This window comes from Homarus americanus, unplaced genomic scaffold (assembly GCF_018991925.1).
Source record: "Homarus americanus isolate GMGI-L3 unplaced genomic scaffold, GMGI_Hamer_2.0 scaffold34921, whole genome shotgun sequence".
Taxonomy (NCBI): domain Eukaryota; kingdom Metazoa; phylum Arthropoda; class Malacostraca; order Decapoda; family Nephropidae; genus Homarus; species Homarus americanus.
Genome location: NW_024741901.1, coordinates 21,506,757 through 21,522,796, shown reverse-complemented (window position 1 = coordinate 21,522,796; position 16,040 = coordinate 21,506,757). Strand labels below are relative to the sequence as shown.

Here is a 16,040-nt window from a genome sequence, read left to right as displayed (position 1 = left end):
CAACACAACCGTAGAGGAGCTTAAGAGAAGGGTGGTGACGTGACTAGACAGGTCAGGTCAGAAAAAAGGGACCCACAAAATAACTGTCATACATCAAGATCAAAGGTTTTCAAAGCAGTTTTAACCTTGGGCCACTGACAAATAAATTTATGTAACATATTATCAGTTTTGAACTGACCATCACTAAGGTATATAGAAAGCCCACACAGGTAGACAGTTTCATTCACTTTTTATCCAATCACCTTGAGTCTACCAAAATGTCAGTTTTTTCTGCTATGTTCCTACGATGTCTGCGTATTTGTGACTCTGAATTTATTGACGACGAATTTAAACACATTCGTTCTATTGCACAGAAACTTGGGTACCCTTCTGTGTTTGTTGATCGTTGCTTTAAAAGGGCTAAAAAATCCTTTCATTCCTCTGTAACCAGACAAGTTCCTACACTTAAGAATATTTTGACTCTGCCCTATCGTGATGAATTTGTCCCTTTAGTTCGGTCCCTCAAGCTTCTAAATATTAATGTTGTTTTCAAGTATGACTCAACCATTACCAATATGTTAATAAGGAATAGCCCAAGTTTGAATGTAAATGGAAGTGTTTATTGTATTCCATGTAGCCAATGTAATTGTAATTATGTAGGTCAGACAGGAAAAACACTGCAGCTCAGAATCAAACAACATAAGTATAATATCAGAACTGCATCTGAAAGCAGTGCCTTGTTCGTTCATGTTAGGAATAATAATCACCCCATTGCTTGGGAAAAAAGCTTAGAAGTATTCAAATCATCTTGTGTCACAGAAAGACTTCTGGTTGAAGCTAGTTTGATTAAGGAATTAAAATCAATAAACCTTAGTGATGGTCAGTTCAAAACTGATAATATGTTACATAAATTTATTTGTCAGTGGCCCAAGGTTAAAACTGCTTTGAAAACCTTTGATCTTGATGTATGACAGTTATTTTGTGGGTCCCTTTTTTCTGACCTGACCTGTCTAGTCACGTCACCACCCTTCTCTTAAGCTCCTCTACGGTTGTGTTGGTGTGGGGATTAGTGGATGTCATCATTATGACCTGACCTCATGTTTTTAGGTCACCCTGTATATTTAAGCCTCTCTCTGTCCATGTAATCTAGTTGCCTCTGAAGATGTCTTGAATAAAGACGAAAGCTAAGGTACTCCGTTGTTTCCATTTTCCCGTGTGATTTTATCAAGATTTATCTTATCCACGTTTTCATTGTGGATTTACATGAAATATATATATATATATATATATATATATATATATATATATATATATATATATATATATATATATATATATATATATATATATATATATATATATATATATATATATATATATATATATATATATATATATATATATATATATATATATATATATATATATTTATATATATATGTATATATATGTATATACAGTGGGGTATGCTATAACGAACGGATCCCACTACGAATATTCCTATAACGAACGGTTTTACCTATAAAATTGAGAATGCTATAACGAACGAAACTCCTACAACGAACATTATTTAAAAAAAAAAAATTATTTTTTATTTATTTTTTTTTACTAATTTATTGTTTTTTTATTACAAATATTAATGATATTCTTTATTTCAAAGGTTTAGATGTATATTTATGCACTTTTTTACAATTTTTTCAATTTTATATTATATTTTTCAGTGTTAAGTGGTTGTATTTGGGGGCCTGGAACGGATTAATCCTATAACGAACGAATGCTATAACGAACAAGGTTCTAGAACCAATTAGATTCGTTATAGCATACCCCATGTGTATATATATATATATATATATATATATATATATATATATATATATATATATATATATATATATATATATATATATATATATATATATATATATATATATATATATATATATATATATATATATATATATATATATATATATATATATATATATATATATATATATATATATATATATATATGCAAGTAAATCACTGTAGGTGCACGTGATCTAGGTATATGCTGATAACCACAAGGAAAGAAGAAAACACGAAGTTCCCAAGCGCTTTCGTGTAATTCACATCTTCAGGGGTGAGTACAGGGGTGAGTATATATTACAGTGAACCCTCAACGATCCGGACTAAAAGGGGGGACCACCTGTCTGGAAAAGCTGACTGTTAGAATCTTCCGGCGTACGTACAAAATGTATAAAAACAATAAAAAATTATATAAAAAAACACCAAAAATACAGTACAGTATATATTACAGCAATATCTCCGTTAGCCAGTATCCTCCAAACTCGGAATTGAAATTTTCTCAGAAAATCGTTCCCAAGAAAATTCCGGTTTTGGGAATGATTTTCCAAGGGGCACATTTTCCGGAAAAATTTGAAAAATTTTTCCCAGTACCTGGAAAATTCAGGGATGGGGGAGTTTTTTCCGGGTTTGAGAGATGATGTAATGAACAATTTCTGGAACTTCTGTGAAAATTTTTCCGTTACCCTGAAAATTCCAGGGATGAGGGATTTTTTTTCCCGTTTGAGAGAGTCGTCTCATTTCCTGGAAATCTCTCATTCCCGGAAGTGCTCTACACCAATTGTTCTGGATAACGGGGATATCACTTGTATATTTTTTAACTTAATGCTCTTGAACTTGGCAATTTTTTTTCAACAGATATTTTCCAACTAAAAGCAATACTGTATAACATACCTGGATACATTCAGCACCAGCATTTAGGGATGAAACTAATAGAGCATCTACTAGGGGTTCCATTGTAGTATTATCCTGAGAAAAAAAAATGATGTTACCTTGAATCCAACACCAAGTCTTGAGCATAAATCATAGAAGTAACATTATGAAAAGAAAAATGAGCAGGAATTAGGATAATGTTTGCAAAATGCATAAATAATCAACACATGTTTTAACTGTAAACTATTTCTTACCCTATATACAGGCAGGTCCAAATGAAAAGGTATTAAGTTTACTCTTTCCATGGGTGAGGAGAGTTTGTGTCCATTTATGTACTGTGTTACCCATTATTTTCTTGTTCTATATGCCAAGACCTTTGGAAAAAGTCTGGGTGTCAAGCCTAGATCCAGTCAGGTAACCCTACAGCTCCTCTAAAACATTTCTCATTACCACCTTTAATAGCACATCTAATTTATTTCTGGTACTAACCGTGGTTTCCAACAATATCAAACCTATTTTCCCTAGAACTCTCCGTGCATGGCAACTTCTACATATTTACCCTACATAATTTTCTAAATGTTGTTCCTTCTTACCAGTTGGGCTTTTCATAGAGCAAGGATAATAGTGGAGCAGACAGCTAACACCAGAAGGAGTTGTTCAATCTTGTTCATCTGTTCCACAGATGTTCTTTGGGTGATAGTAATAAAAATGACTCAACAACTTTATATTTTAATTATTAGTATTTTTTTTTTGGTAGGTTTTCTTTGACTACAATCATAAATCACCTGTAGTAGGCAGGGCATGAAGGATGAGGGAAATTGTGGGGTAAAAACACGGCAAAATATTGATCATATGACACTTAAATCAAGTCTCTGTCACTGTTTTTTGTATGTAAAGAAATTTATTTTTCACTATATATAGTCCGCCGAGAATTATGGCCTGTTGGCGCATAATCTCACCCATTTTTAAACAAACAAATTCAGATTCTGGTCTCACTTAAACTATCAACAAATGAGGGAGCATCATATCGGAGATTTTACTTACTCTATTATGGGCTTGAATGCCCTTTTCTTTCTTTTTTAGGCCTTCACTATCCATAGTCGTGTGTCTATAACTTGCGTAAATTCCATATAATTTTTTCTTTCCGCTCAATAGGTTCTTAAACCCATTCAATTTATAAATAGTGATGATCATATTGTTGGAATAGAAATCCACATTGTGGGCTTTGATTAATTTCAGTACCATGAGAAGTGAACTGTATGTTTGTATACTTATTGTTCTTCCTCAAAGATGAGGACTGAGAGGGTCAGGGAGAAGCTATATTGTTTATCAGTGGCGTCCTCATCATGTCCATCAAAAATTTAAAATTACACCATGCTGCTTCAAGACAACATAGTTGCTTCCATTGGTACCAGATATCAAAGTAAGTTCTTTCTGCCTAATATGTTGAGGGGTCTGGTGCTAGGAAGTTAGGTAAGGTTAGGTAGGTTTCTTTGGTTATGTTGGTTAGGCCAATAAGCCCACTGCAGTTTCCTCCATTCTTACTTACGGTAAATATTTACGATTTTACCGCCGCTGATTTTTCATAGAAAAATAATTTCAAAATGCTGAATTTCATTGTCTTTTATAGTGGACACTGTCATCGTTAAGGAAAATGAATTAAACAGCATTTATTTAAAAGTTCAACCTAGCCTAACTTAACACCTGCCGTGGGCAAATTTACTGTTGCTGAGACGGGGGGAAGCTTCGAGCCACAACCTGGTGGAAGTGGTGAATGACTGAGCTGTGGTCTCGGTTTTTCTATTACAGTTAACCCTCACTTTACGCGGTCCCACATTCTGCGTTTCCACGTTTACACGGTGCCCTGCCGGAACCCAGGATGCTCACATTCCGCGGTGCGTGTACCCCTTTACGCAGAGAGCGGCTGGCGAGCCGCGTCATTTTTGGATCCAAACCTCCCGCCATCCGCCATGTTGTGTAAGCGGCGCAAGCAGGGTGCGCACAAGGTCGCCCAGTCATCAAAACATTACCAGTTCTTCACCCGCCACCCACCACAGCCGGCCCAAGTCAGTGATAGTGATAATTATGGTGAGGATATGGACTTATATGGACTTTGGGGAGTTTGACAAAGAGGCCCTGCAAGCCTCTGTGGTGGATAGTGATACAATTGATACAAGTGACACAGGTGAGGGCCAATAATCTGCCCTCTGCCTCGGAACCAACCGCCCATCCCCGTGTGCCCAGCCATTTTTTCTACTAATGTAAGTGTTAAAAAACCTAATATTATTGATATTTCTCTTAATTATTAATTGTGTGTGCATACCATCATAAAGTTAAGATACTATTTTTACTACAACATAGTTGTGTGTCGTCAAAAAGTGGAGTTTGGGAATCGGCCCAGACTCCATTTCAATTAATCCCATATGTTATGTTATTCACTTTACGCGTTTCTCCCTTTACGCGGGACCCTCCGGGTTACATTAACCGCGTAAAGTGAGGGTTAACTGTACACTGGAATATATTAATGTCTGGGCAGTAAACACAGGGATTTCCACAGTCTGGGCATTCTCTTTTGAAGAGAAGGATGCAGTGGCCTTTGAAAAACTGAAGGGTGAGATCGTCTTTCCCCCGGAATTCATAAATAATATCCTTATACGATCGGCAACACCCTTCACATGCCATAGTGAAATTTGAACTGACCGAGCAGAGAGCGGTATGATTAGTAGTGTATCGCTGCATCACCGCCAAGATAATCAAAATGTAGTACGCGCCAAACAAAGTAGTGTGCACCTAGTCACCTAATTATCTACCAAACAAAGCAATTTCCCCCCAAAATTATTATCATACTAGAACTCACTGACGAAAATATAGTAATATAAACATCAAAACAAGAAATGCATTGGCTGTGAGGTCACCTTTATTAGCCTTACTTACTATCATTCAAAGAACATCTATGCAAAAAATTAATGAAATCAAACAACTTCTGGTGTTAGCCATCTGTTCTACTATTAACGGTATTATTGCAGTTTCAGCTCCAACTCGGTTAGCGCAGTTTTGTGCGTGGAGGGGGGGGGGAGCTCTGTAATTAATCATCTGCGACAGAAATGAAGGTCAAATTCTAATGAATCAGACCAAATACCATGGGAAATAAAAAATTTATAGTTAAACAGTAGTTGGGGCAAATTAAGTATAAGCGAGATATTTAACATTTTATTATGTTTGTTCATACATGGCAGTACACACTCAGATGGCGGTACACACGCATAACATTGAATGACTTTGGAGCTCCCCAGTTTGGTTAGGTTAGGTTAGGTTAGGTTGGTTGGGTTGGTTAGGTTAGATTGGTTAAGGTTTTGTTTTTCCGGTGGTTTTCGATGTGTTTTGACACTTTTAACCTTGATTTTTAGAGCAAATCTCTAGATTCTGAGATGGAAGTGGGGGCTAATCTCAGAAACTATTGATTTGCGACAAATTTATCTATAACACATCAAAAACCATCGAGAAAACATAGTTTCAAATTCAATTTTGTATAGTGGCACCAAGTGAAATTTTACCCTAAAAAGTACAGTATTGTACTGGCAAATTTGTATAAGTTGCCACCCACTGAATGTCGAGAATTTGGTCTTTTTATTTTAGTACACCGATTTATCTAACATAACCTAATAAGGGGGCTCTGACCCCTGGACCCCTCTGATTAGGTTAGGTTGGGTTATGTTACGTTACGTTTGGTTGGTTTTTGGTGATTTTCTGTGTTTTTTACACATATTTCCAATACCCAAAGAAAGAACGGTGCACTGCTATAAACTGACCAAGAATTTTATCTTTGCAATCAAGTTCAGACAATTCTAAGACTATTTTCTTCTATGATGTTTCCCTCGCAAATGACCAGACCAGACCTGACCTAACCTAACCTAACCTCTTAACTGCATATATAAATTATTTGCAAGGGAACAGTGTCTTAGAATTGTCTGAACTATTAATTGCAAGGCTAAAATTTTCGCCATTCAGTGGGTGGTAACAAATACAATAATACCAAAAACTTTGTTCCTTTTTAACTTACGAATTAATATTGTCCTATTGTGATTCCTAAAATATTATACTATAACACCATTTCAACTGTGTATAATTTTCGCCTTCAATTCACGTGGTCCAGAACGTTTACTTTTATAGCGACTGTGAATATAAATGTTTACTTGTTATAGTGCAAGGAACTTAATTATAACATTTGCTTTGTATCTCTAAATATTTATATACATAGTCATAAAATATTATCCAAAAAAATTAACACTGGTTTAATATGTAGACGGTGTACTTATTGCTGTAAAAAATTGTATTTAAGACATTTTCTATTAAGGCCCAAACAAAAGAGCGACACAACATTTTTTAATTTTTTTGCACCAATTTTTGTATCAAAGGAGATGGGAACTAAAAGGGAACTAAAGAAGCTATATTTGGTTTGAGAATTTTGAGGAAAGGTCCTTAGAAGTCCAAAAGAAGATGTAGGCATATCTGCTTTCCTGATTTTGAAAAAGCTTTTGATAAGGTAAACCACAATAAACTTATAGGGGCCTTGGGGAAAAAAGGCATTGGTGAAGGTGGTATTATAATTCTAAAAAAAAGAAAGATTTTTTTTTACTGTCAACAAGAGGCTTGCAGTGTTAGTAAATGAACTTACTAATTGGCACAAAAAAAGTTAGACAGGTAGTAGTCTATCTCCAATATTGTATAATATATATTCAGAATTCTTAGTGAGAGAAGTTTGAGGGAAGTTATAAGAGACAATGAAGGACTTTAAGTTAATGGTAAAGTAATATACGCTATGCAAATGATACTGTTCTTAACATGGATAGTGAAGAGGCGTTACAAAAACTGGTTAACAGTGGAAATAGGTGAAGAATATGGGTTAAGAGTTCATGCTGCAAAGACGAAAATATATTTTTTTTACGGGGATTAGCCCACCAGGGCACAGGTCACTGAGCACATCAGGACCTGGGTGGCGAAAATGTAATAATAATAATAATAATAATAATAATAATAATAATAATAATAATAATAATAATAATAATAATAATAATAATAATAATAATAGTAATAATAATAATAATAATAGTAATAATAATAATAATAACAATAATAATAATAATAATAATAATAATAATAATAAATAGAATTTATAATACAAAATTTAAAATAAAATAATAAATTAACAATGATAATAATAATAATAATAATAATAATAATAATAATAATAATAATTATAATAATAATAATAATAATAATAATAATAATAATAATAATAATAATAATAATAATAATAATAAAGAAATACAAAAATTAAAAAAGATCAGAAGTAAGAAACAATATATGTATGTTGTGTTGTCAAAGGTAAGAGAAACAATTGAGACCCTGCAATTGTGTGTAAATGAGGCAGAAAGTCAGATCAGCAACCTGGGACTTGGTCACAATTTTCGTGATGCCATATGGCAGCAGGGTCTACCATTAGACAACACATTATGCTTCCAATATCTTCCCAGACGGTAGAACCCTGTTTGGTAGCTGCCTACTACCCAGTACCTCACAAACTGGAAATAAATCCTAAAATAAAAATTGTGGTAGGCAACACAGAACTTAAAGTAGATTTTTTTTTGTATTTGGGGAGAAACTTTGACCTTTACTTTTATCCTCTACTGTATGCCACTGATAGGCTCGTTAGCCGCGTGGGCGGTCGGTCACGTCTCTGTTACGCACTGTTGGCAAGTACCCATGCACCGGCTCCTGAATGTATCTGAACCTGTTTCAGTGTTGTTCAAGTCTGGCCTTAAGAGAGCTGACACCCGGTGCCATCATAACACTCTCTGGCAGGTAGTTTCAAAAGTTCACAATTTTCACTCCGAAAAAAAAAAACCCCGCTTCTTCGGCATTGAACTGTGACCTCTTGTTGGGCGAGCGTCCGCCAGCTCCAGGTATGGACACTCGACTGCGTAGTGCCCTTTGAGATGTTTACACACCTCAAGTAGGCCACCCCTTGCCCGTCTGTAGAGTAAGCTATGCCGTTGCAGGCGCTCCGATCTCTCAGGGTAACTGAGGTGCCCAAGTGCCGGCACCAGCCTAGTGGCCATCTTTTGGATATTTTTAATCAACTGACAGTCCCTATAGCATCTCTTGGGGATCAGACGGGGTGACAGGTACTCCAGGCAGGGAAGCACCTCACTCTTGAAGATCGTTACAGGGGACGGACCATCTGAATATATGGACGACCTTCTTATAAGACTTACTGTAATAGTTGTTTGATTCACCTTCTTCTCACAATGGCCCGAGAACTTCAGTTGATTGTCAACATACACACCCAAGTCCTTTTCACATTTGGTCTCTATTAATGCCGCTTGGGCGATCGGTCACGTCTCTGTTACGCACTGTTGGCAAGTACTGGGCAAGCACCGGCTCCTGAATGTACCTGAACCTGCTCCAGTGTTGGTCAAGTCTGGTCTTGAAAGAGCTCACACTCGGTGCCGTCACAACACTTTCTGGTAGATTCTTCCAAGAGTTCAGAACTCTCACTCCGAAAAGGTTTGCCCTCACAGTTTAAAGGACCTGCGGCTTCTTCAGCCTTGAGCTGTGACCCCTTGTGGGGCGAGCGTCCGCCAGCTCCAGATAAGGACACTCGACTGAGTACACTGCCCGATTCTGGGGTCACTAATTTTGAGGGGATAACTTAACTCTTCTTTTAATTTTAAGGTCGCTGCCACCAGACCCCCCTGGACAGTATGTAGCTCGTTAGGTAGCGGGCAGAGTAAGCTAGGCATTGGGTCGGGTTTTTCATTGACCAAATCGAGAGTGGGAAGAAGGGTGAAACATCAATCATGACTTAACTAATTTATTCCTCGTAAAAACATATTGCACCCAATCGCAATACAAAAAGAGCTGGCCTTCATCAGAAGAACCACTATTATGTTCATTACACTTCACATCAATATACGTCCTTCATCAAATAACTACTATTATCATCTTCATTCTTCATAACAACAAATGACCTCCTTACCTCGGTCATTCCTTCTTACCATAACACCCAACACATCAGACTGCACCACCTGTTAGAGTATAGCACCACATGTTATAGCACCACAGCTTGTATACACTCCGCACCTACAAGTATGGAACTCCTTGGTATTCTTAGGTACACATACCAGGTACCTCGTTCAAACTCTACTCTTGCTGGGTAGATGGGATACTTCCCAAGTAATCATACCAGTACTAGTTCCACGCCTGGTATTATTAGGTCGCTCCACGTAGCGACCGCGAAACTTCTCAAATATACAACTATTTTCTCCTATCCTGGGTGGTGATATGTAGGGTATCCACAGATTCACAGTGGAGGTGCATAATGGCCGTAAGCAGACACACCACATGTTATCGCCGCTGGCTTTTTTTTTTTTTAGATTGCCCCGGAGGGGGTTAGTTTATTGGGCACCCCCTTACATCCTGTGCAAGGTGAAGCGCAGAAGCGTTTACAATGCCCATCTGGGAAGCATGCTAAGTTCATGCTTGCCTTTATGACTCATGCATTAAGGGCGTAAAAGCCTGAGGGGTCATAGGTTTGGTTTACCTTTTCGACTTTTCGACAGTTTTGAATGTATGGTCCACGATTCGATTGCGGGGTAATTATTGGCTGTAATGACCTTTGGATAATTTAATTATATATTTCAATGCTAACTACTCGCCAGCTATGGGTTTCCAAAGTACGATTTTGGTGTTTATGTGTTATTCTGTAAGTACTTAATTAGTTAAACCCTTTAAATTTCAATTCTGTGAAAAAAGTATATAAAGTGACAGAATGATGAGTGCAGTGCCGGATTTAGCCCTGTGGAGGCCCATGGGCAGCCGCTTTGTGGAGGCCCCCCCCCTCATTATAACTACCCAAGAAGGTGGGGTGGCGAGTGAAGCAAGCCTAAACATCTGGAAGTTCCGGGGGGCGCTGTAAGCCCCCCGGGAAATTTTTGAAATTTGATCACTTCTTTGGAGAATTTTGAAGCCATATGCAGTTATATTGAGGAAATTAGAACATTGAGAAATTTTTAATTAACTGTATATTTATTGATAGTGTACCAATTCCCAACACACACACACACACACACACAAAAGTGAAACATGACTGGAGTCATTCATGTGGTTTCAAGTCGACCAGCACTGATATGGCTACTGCCGCACATGTGGAGGCCCCAGATTGTGGAGGCCCCTAGATTGTGGAGGCCCCTGGGCAGCCGCCCACTTTGCCCACTCCTGAATCCGGCCCTGGATGAGTGTGTGTTTATGGCAAAGCGTGGCAGGTCCCTAACAATATCAAGTGCCAGGTCTGTCACTAGGAGCCGCTGGCTTCAACTACAGTGCTGGCGTTGCCTTACCCGAACAAACATTAAATCCCTCAGCCTGCGACCACGTGCGCCCCCCCCCCCGCGACCTGTGACCTCGCCAGATGTGGCGGATGGGGGGTGGGGGGTGTTTACAGACAAGAGGCCCTGATTCTGCTGAGTGTATGGTTTTGTTATCGTGGCCTGTAGTATATGCCAGGCAAATTCAGGCGCTCCAATCTCTCAGGGTAGCTGAAGTGCCGAAGCGCAGGCACTAGTCTGGTGGCTCTCCTTTGAACATTTTCAATCAACCTACAGTCCCTACTATATCTCGGGGACCAGGCGGGGTGACAGTACTCCAGATGGGGAAGCATTTCGCTCCTGAAGATCGTTACGAGGGACGGACCGTCTAGATATCTGAACGACCTATATATGATATCTGATATCAGACCTATATCTAGATATATGAACGAATTATAAGACCTAATAATTTATTTGCCTGATTCACTTTCTTTTCGCAATGGCCCGAGAACTTCAGCTCATTGTCAATATACACACCTAGGTCCTTCTCACATTCAGTCTCAACTATTGCAGTTTCTTCATCCCGTTGGTACATATGATACGCCCCTTTACCGTTAGTACGCCCCAGGTGCATCATCTTACACTTCGTGACATTGAATCTCAGCAGCCATTTCTTCGACCATTCTTGGAGCTCACAGAGATCCTTCTGCAGCTCTTCACAGTCCGCTTGGTTCTTGATTTCCCGAAATATCTTGGTATCATCCGGAAACATTTGAATTGAGGAGTGTATAGCGTCAGGCATGTCATTTATGAAATAAACAAATAACAGCGTGCTTAATACATTGCCCTGTGGTACCCCGCTTGTGACAGGTACAGATGATGATTTCGTGCCATTAACCACCACACACTGCTAGGACATTTCCTCGAATACCGTACCCTTCCAGTTTGATTTTCAGCCTTTCATGGGGTACACTGTCGAAAGTCTTGGCAAAATCTAGGTATATATTGTCTATGTTACCACCCCGTTCTAGAATATGGGTCCAAATATTCAATACCTCGAGCAATTGCGTTAAGCAGGAGCACGCCGGCATAAAACCGTGTTGGCAATCCTTTACAAGGTTGTTTCGTAGTAGATGTTCCATCGCGGCATATCTGATAATGCTCTCAAGTACTTTGTATACTATGCAGGAGCATCCCGGCAAAAAAAACGTATCGGCAGTCCTTTACAAGGTTATTTCATAGTAGATGTTCCATTATGGCATCTTTTATAATACTTTCAAGTACTTTACACACTATGCTGGTCAGGCTCACTGTTCTATAATTATTCGTGGAGTGACAATCCACTTTTGATCTCCAAACGGTGTTGTGTACTTATTTACAACGAGGTAGTTACAACACAGGATTTGCTAACATAATCGAGTCACGTGTCATTAAGAATACAATAATATTGTATATTGTATAATATTGGATATTGTATTACAATATCCACTTAGTAGACGTTCTCATTCTGCCAATAGAGAATACTCTGAAATGGAAAAAACATAGTTTCACCAACCAACAGACTTTGTAATCCTGGAGTCCCACTACATTTCAAATATGAAGCTGACCCTAAACAGCACAACCGCAGTACATCCTTACACCCAATAGCCGGTTTTCATTTTACAATACACGAGTGGTCCTTTTTCTTTCGATAATGGTTATGAGATAATTTGTAAGATTTCGTTTGATATTCTTGGTTGTTATATTCTAAGTTTGATTAACCTTATTGTAGATCTGATGTTTTAGTTTTTAATCTGCATCTTTTGGATTTTACCAGATAATCTTTCTATTTAAAAAAAAAAAATTTACATAATCAACCCCGATGAAGATTGAATTTTTCGAAATATCTGTTTGGGAAATAAAGATTATGTGTTACTCTACACATTGGTGATTAATTTTCCTTATACTTTATCTACAGTATATTTGTCCATTTAATAACTTACTTTTGAAATACAAATCATGCTTTTGCCAAATAAGGGTAACTATTTACTTTTATTAATACAATTTAATGAAAATAAGTTTATATATAGAAAAATGTGGTTTCCTAATTAAGAAGTCTTTTCTCATCATAGCTTAACCAAACTACTGTATACCTTTGTTAGAAAGGCTAGGTTAGGCTATGCTTGTTAGGTTAGTAATGATGCTATTCATTTACTGCATAATTATTTACCAGATCGTCCCAATATACAGACCAGTTTCATTTAAGAAAAATAGAAGTATTGTAGATGAAAATTATCACTGTCCCACAATTATCTGTATTCAGCGAGACTTCAATTATAAAATAATTGATGTATTTCCCATGATTAAATCTATATAAATCTATTGATCAACTTCATAACCTCAGTACCTGTGAGAGTTCCTGTGTGAGTCGTCAGTAGTGTAGCTACCTCGTCACCTCCCAGCAGCCCGGTCCCTCTGCTCATCAATTATAACAAGTCCAGGGCCGATTAAGTGGACTGTCAGCCTCACCTGCGTCCACTCACCAGCCTGAAAATTTGTTTAATTTCCAGCTAATTAATTATTTTATCTAAGTTAAGATTGGAAATTCAAGATTTAGTGACCTTGCTGATTACAACGCTGTGTACATATTCATGGTGTAATTAAACCCGTTAATTAGGAGCTTGACGTTGTTCTGGGTCTTCACTCGAGGCGACTTAATACATATTTAACAACCATTATTTTCTATCCTTCCTTCTATACATTTAAAAATATATTTACCGCGTTTTATGGAGCTACAGTAAGAGCTAAGAGTTCCAGTGCTCAATTGATTATTAAAATTTTACAAAATAATTGTTTCTTTTTGGATAAAACGTTAAGGTAAATCACATAACCAATCATTTTACAATACCTCAAGCTATGACAATGATGAATCAAACACTGGGTTTATCATATAGAAAATATATACTTGCTGGGAGACATGTTAACACATGTACATTTCCTATTTACACAGACAATATACCTAGACTCACTGTCATATGCGTACACAGTCATACAGGTACATAGTTATACAGGAACACACAAATGTATACACAATCATACAGAGAAATGTTTATAAAGGTACAGTCATACAGGTATAGTGGTACAGTATATGTAAAATAACACAGAGGTACACTACGTCGATGATAAGTTACATTGGTACAAAGTTATCAAGGTACATAATCACACAGGTACAGTTAAGTCTGTAGAGCTACAGAAACACAGAGCTACCGACGCATACATAAACATAAAGTTAAAGAGAACTACACGGGCACACAATCACACAGGTTCAAAGTCACACAGAGACATTATTAAACAAGTTGAGTCACAGATACACACAATCGCAAATGTTCATTCACAGAGATATACAATTGAAAGTCAATCACTTTTTCTAAAAGTCACACTCACAAATGTTCAAAGTCACCTCAAACACACGTGTTCAAAGTCAGACAATCACATATGTTCAAAGTCACGCAAATAGACAATCACACAGAAGCACATTCACATTTATTCGGAATTACGCATGTAATTAACCCCATCAGCCGTCAGCCTATTTAGATAACTACGATGCATCGATGCGGTATGTCAGGAATAATCCTTATCGTAAGGCATTGTACTTTTTGTGGTGATGTGATTTTGTCGGTGCGGTCTCCATACTTGTACTGTATATACAGGGTAGTGGTCCAGGTTGACACATATGACTGCTTTGTGAAGGTGACTGAGCTCTCCTGCATTCGCTCTCAAAGATGCAATTTATGTTCCCAGAGTTTGGTCACGCTTTACAATTCTGTCTCCATTTACTGGTCCTGTTCCTAAGGTGGCGGCACACTGGGAACTTTCCTCCAAACTTGTTCGGCAAACACGGTCCGGCCAGCAAAACAAAGAGATGTTTTGCGTCACACGGGGCTGCTATGTTGGCGCGTCTGCCCAACGCAACGAAAACAACAACAAAGCGTCTACAGTAGACTAGGTTCGCCATGGATCCCGTTACTACAGTTGAGGCCTTGCAGGATTGTGCTATAGTTCTTTAATTGGTGAAGCAAGTGAGACGTCTGCAAAAGCTAAAGAAAAGGCAATGAGTGTATCGTGAAGTTTCTTTAAAAGTGTCGGCGGCTGGCTGGTCAAAGACCCTGAATAATGATTTAATAATACTAAAGAAGTTTTAAAGTGACAAATAAATAGAATTATGTCACAGTTTATGCGTTATATTTTAAATCATTACATGATTTATTTCAATTTTACTTGAACTTATGTGAGGCTCATTTGAGCACTCACACGGCTAGCAAAGATCCCCTCCAAACCGTTGTCCATTTCTAGCAACAGCCGAAATCCTGCTGCTTGCTGTGCGTTTTGGCCAACGGCCAGCAAAACGAGCCACATTTTAACTACATGTGCCAATTAATTAATATGAGACTATTTCTGCTGTGTGTCACCAAGCCCCACATGGAGGGTCTTACACAGTAATCTACTGAAAAACAATTGTGAATTTTGTAATCATCTGTAAGTCTCATGCAAGTGATTTACCATGGATGTAATGTCTTTCTGGCTTTGCACTTTCCCGCAAACAACTGGGGTGGGTCTGAGGTCAATGGACCCTTCGGTTACTCCACTAAGAACCTTTCCCGGCAAGATTCTTTACCAGATGAATCCATTTTAATGTTTTGCACATGCACGTGTAACTTCATCGAAAGGCTTGGAGAAATCCACTGTTAAACTTTGGTCTACATAGTCCGTTACCGTTTCTGTGAATGTTTGCAAATTCTTCAACAAGAATTTTACTTGATGAAACCCTTTTGTGGTACGTCGATGAGACTGCTGCTGTGTCAAATATTGGATGATGGCGTCCCTGAAGGAATATCATTGCACTGTAGTTCACACCTTCTACTAGTTTATAATTATTTTGTGGTATAAACTATGGAAATTAATGAATGACTACAGGGTGTCTCTTGATATACTTTAACA

The 16,040-nt window shown here is 37.7% G+C and overlaps 1 protein-coding gene across 6 annotated transcripts in view; it reads right to left on the bottom strand.

Moving 5' to 3' along the window:
* Window positions 1–6,877, bottom strand: part of LOC121876308 (WD repeat-containing protein 18-like) — a 31,608-nt gene extending 24,731 nt beyond the window's left edge. For 3 of the 6 annotated variants that reach the window (XR_006090749.1, XR_006090750.1, XM_042381360.1), the window contains exons 1-2: window positions 2,952–3,040; window positions 2,719–2,793 (exon numbers count right to left, since the gene is read on the bottom strand). Coding sequence is in view for 3 of the 6 variants with exons in the window: in XM_042381360.1 (XP_042237294.1) it covers window positions 2,719–2,793; window positions 2,952–3,002 (126 nt within the window). In the remaining 3 variants the exon portion in view is untranslated. Of the gene's footprint in view, window positions 1–2,718; window positions 2,794–2,951; window positions 3,041–6,251; window positions 6,693–6,757 lie in introns of those variants that run through there. The other 3 variants (XM_042381361.1, XM_042381362.1, XM_042381363.1) reach the window with 3 other exon arrangements.
* Window positions 6,878–16,040: the final 9,163 nt, after the last annotated feature.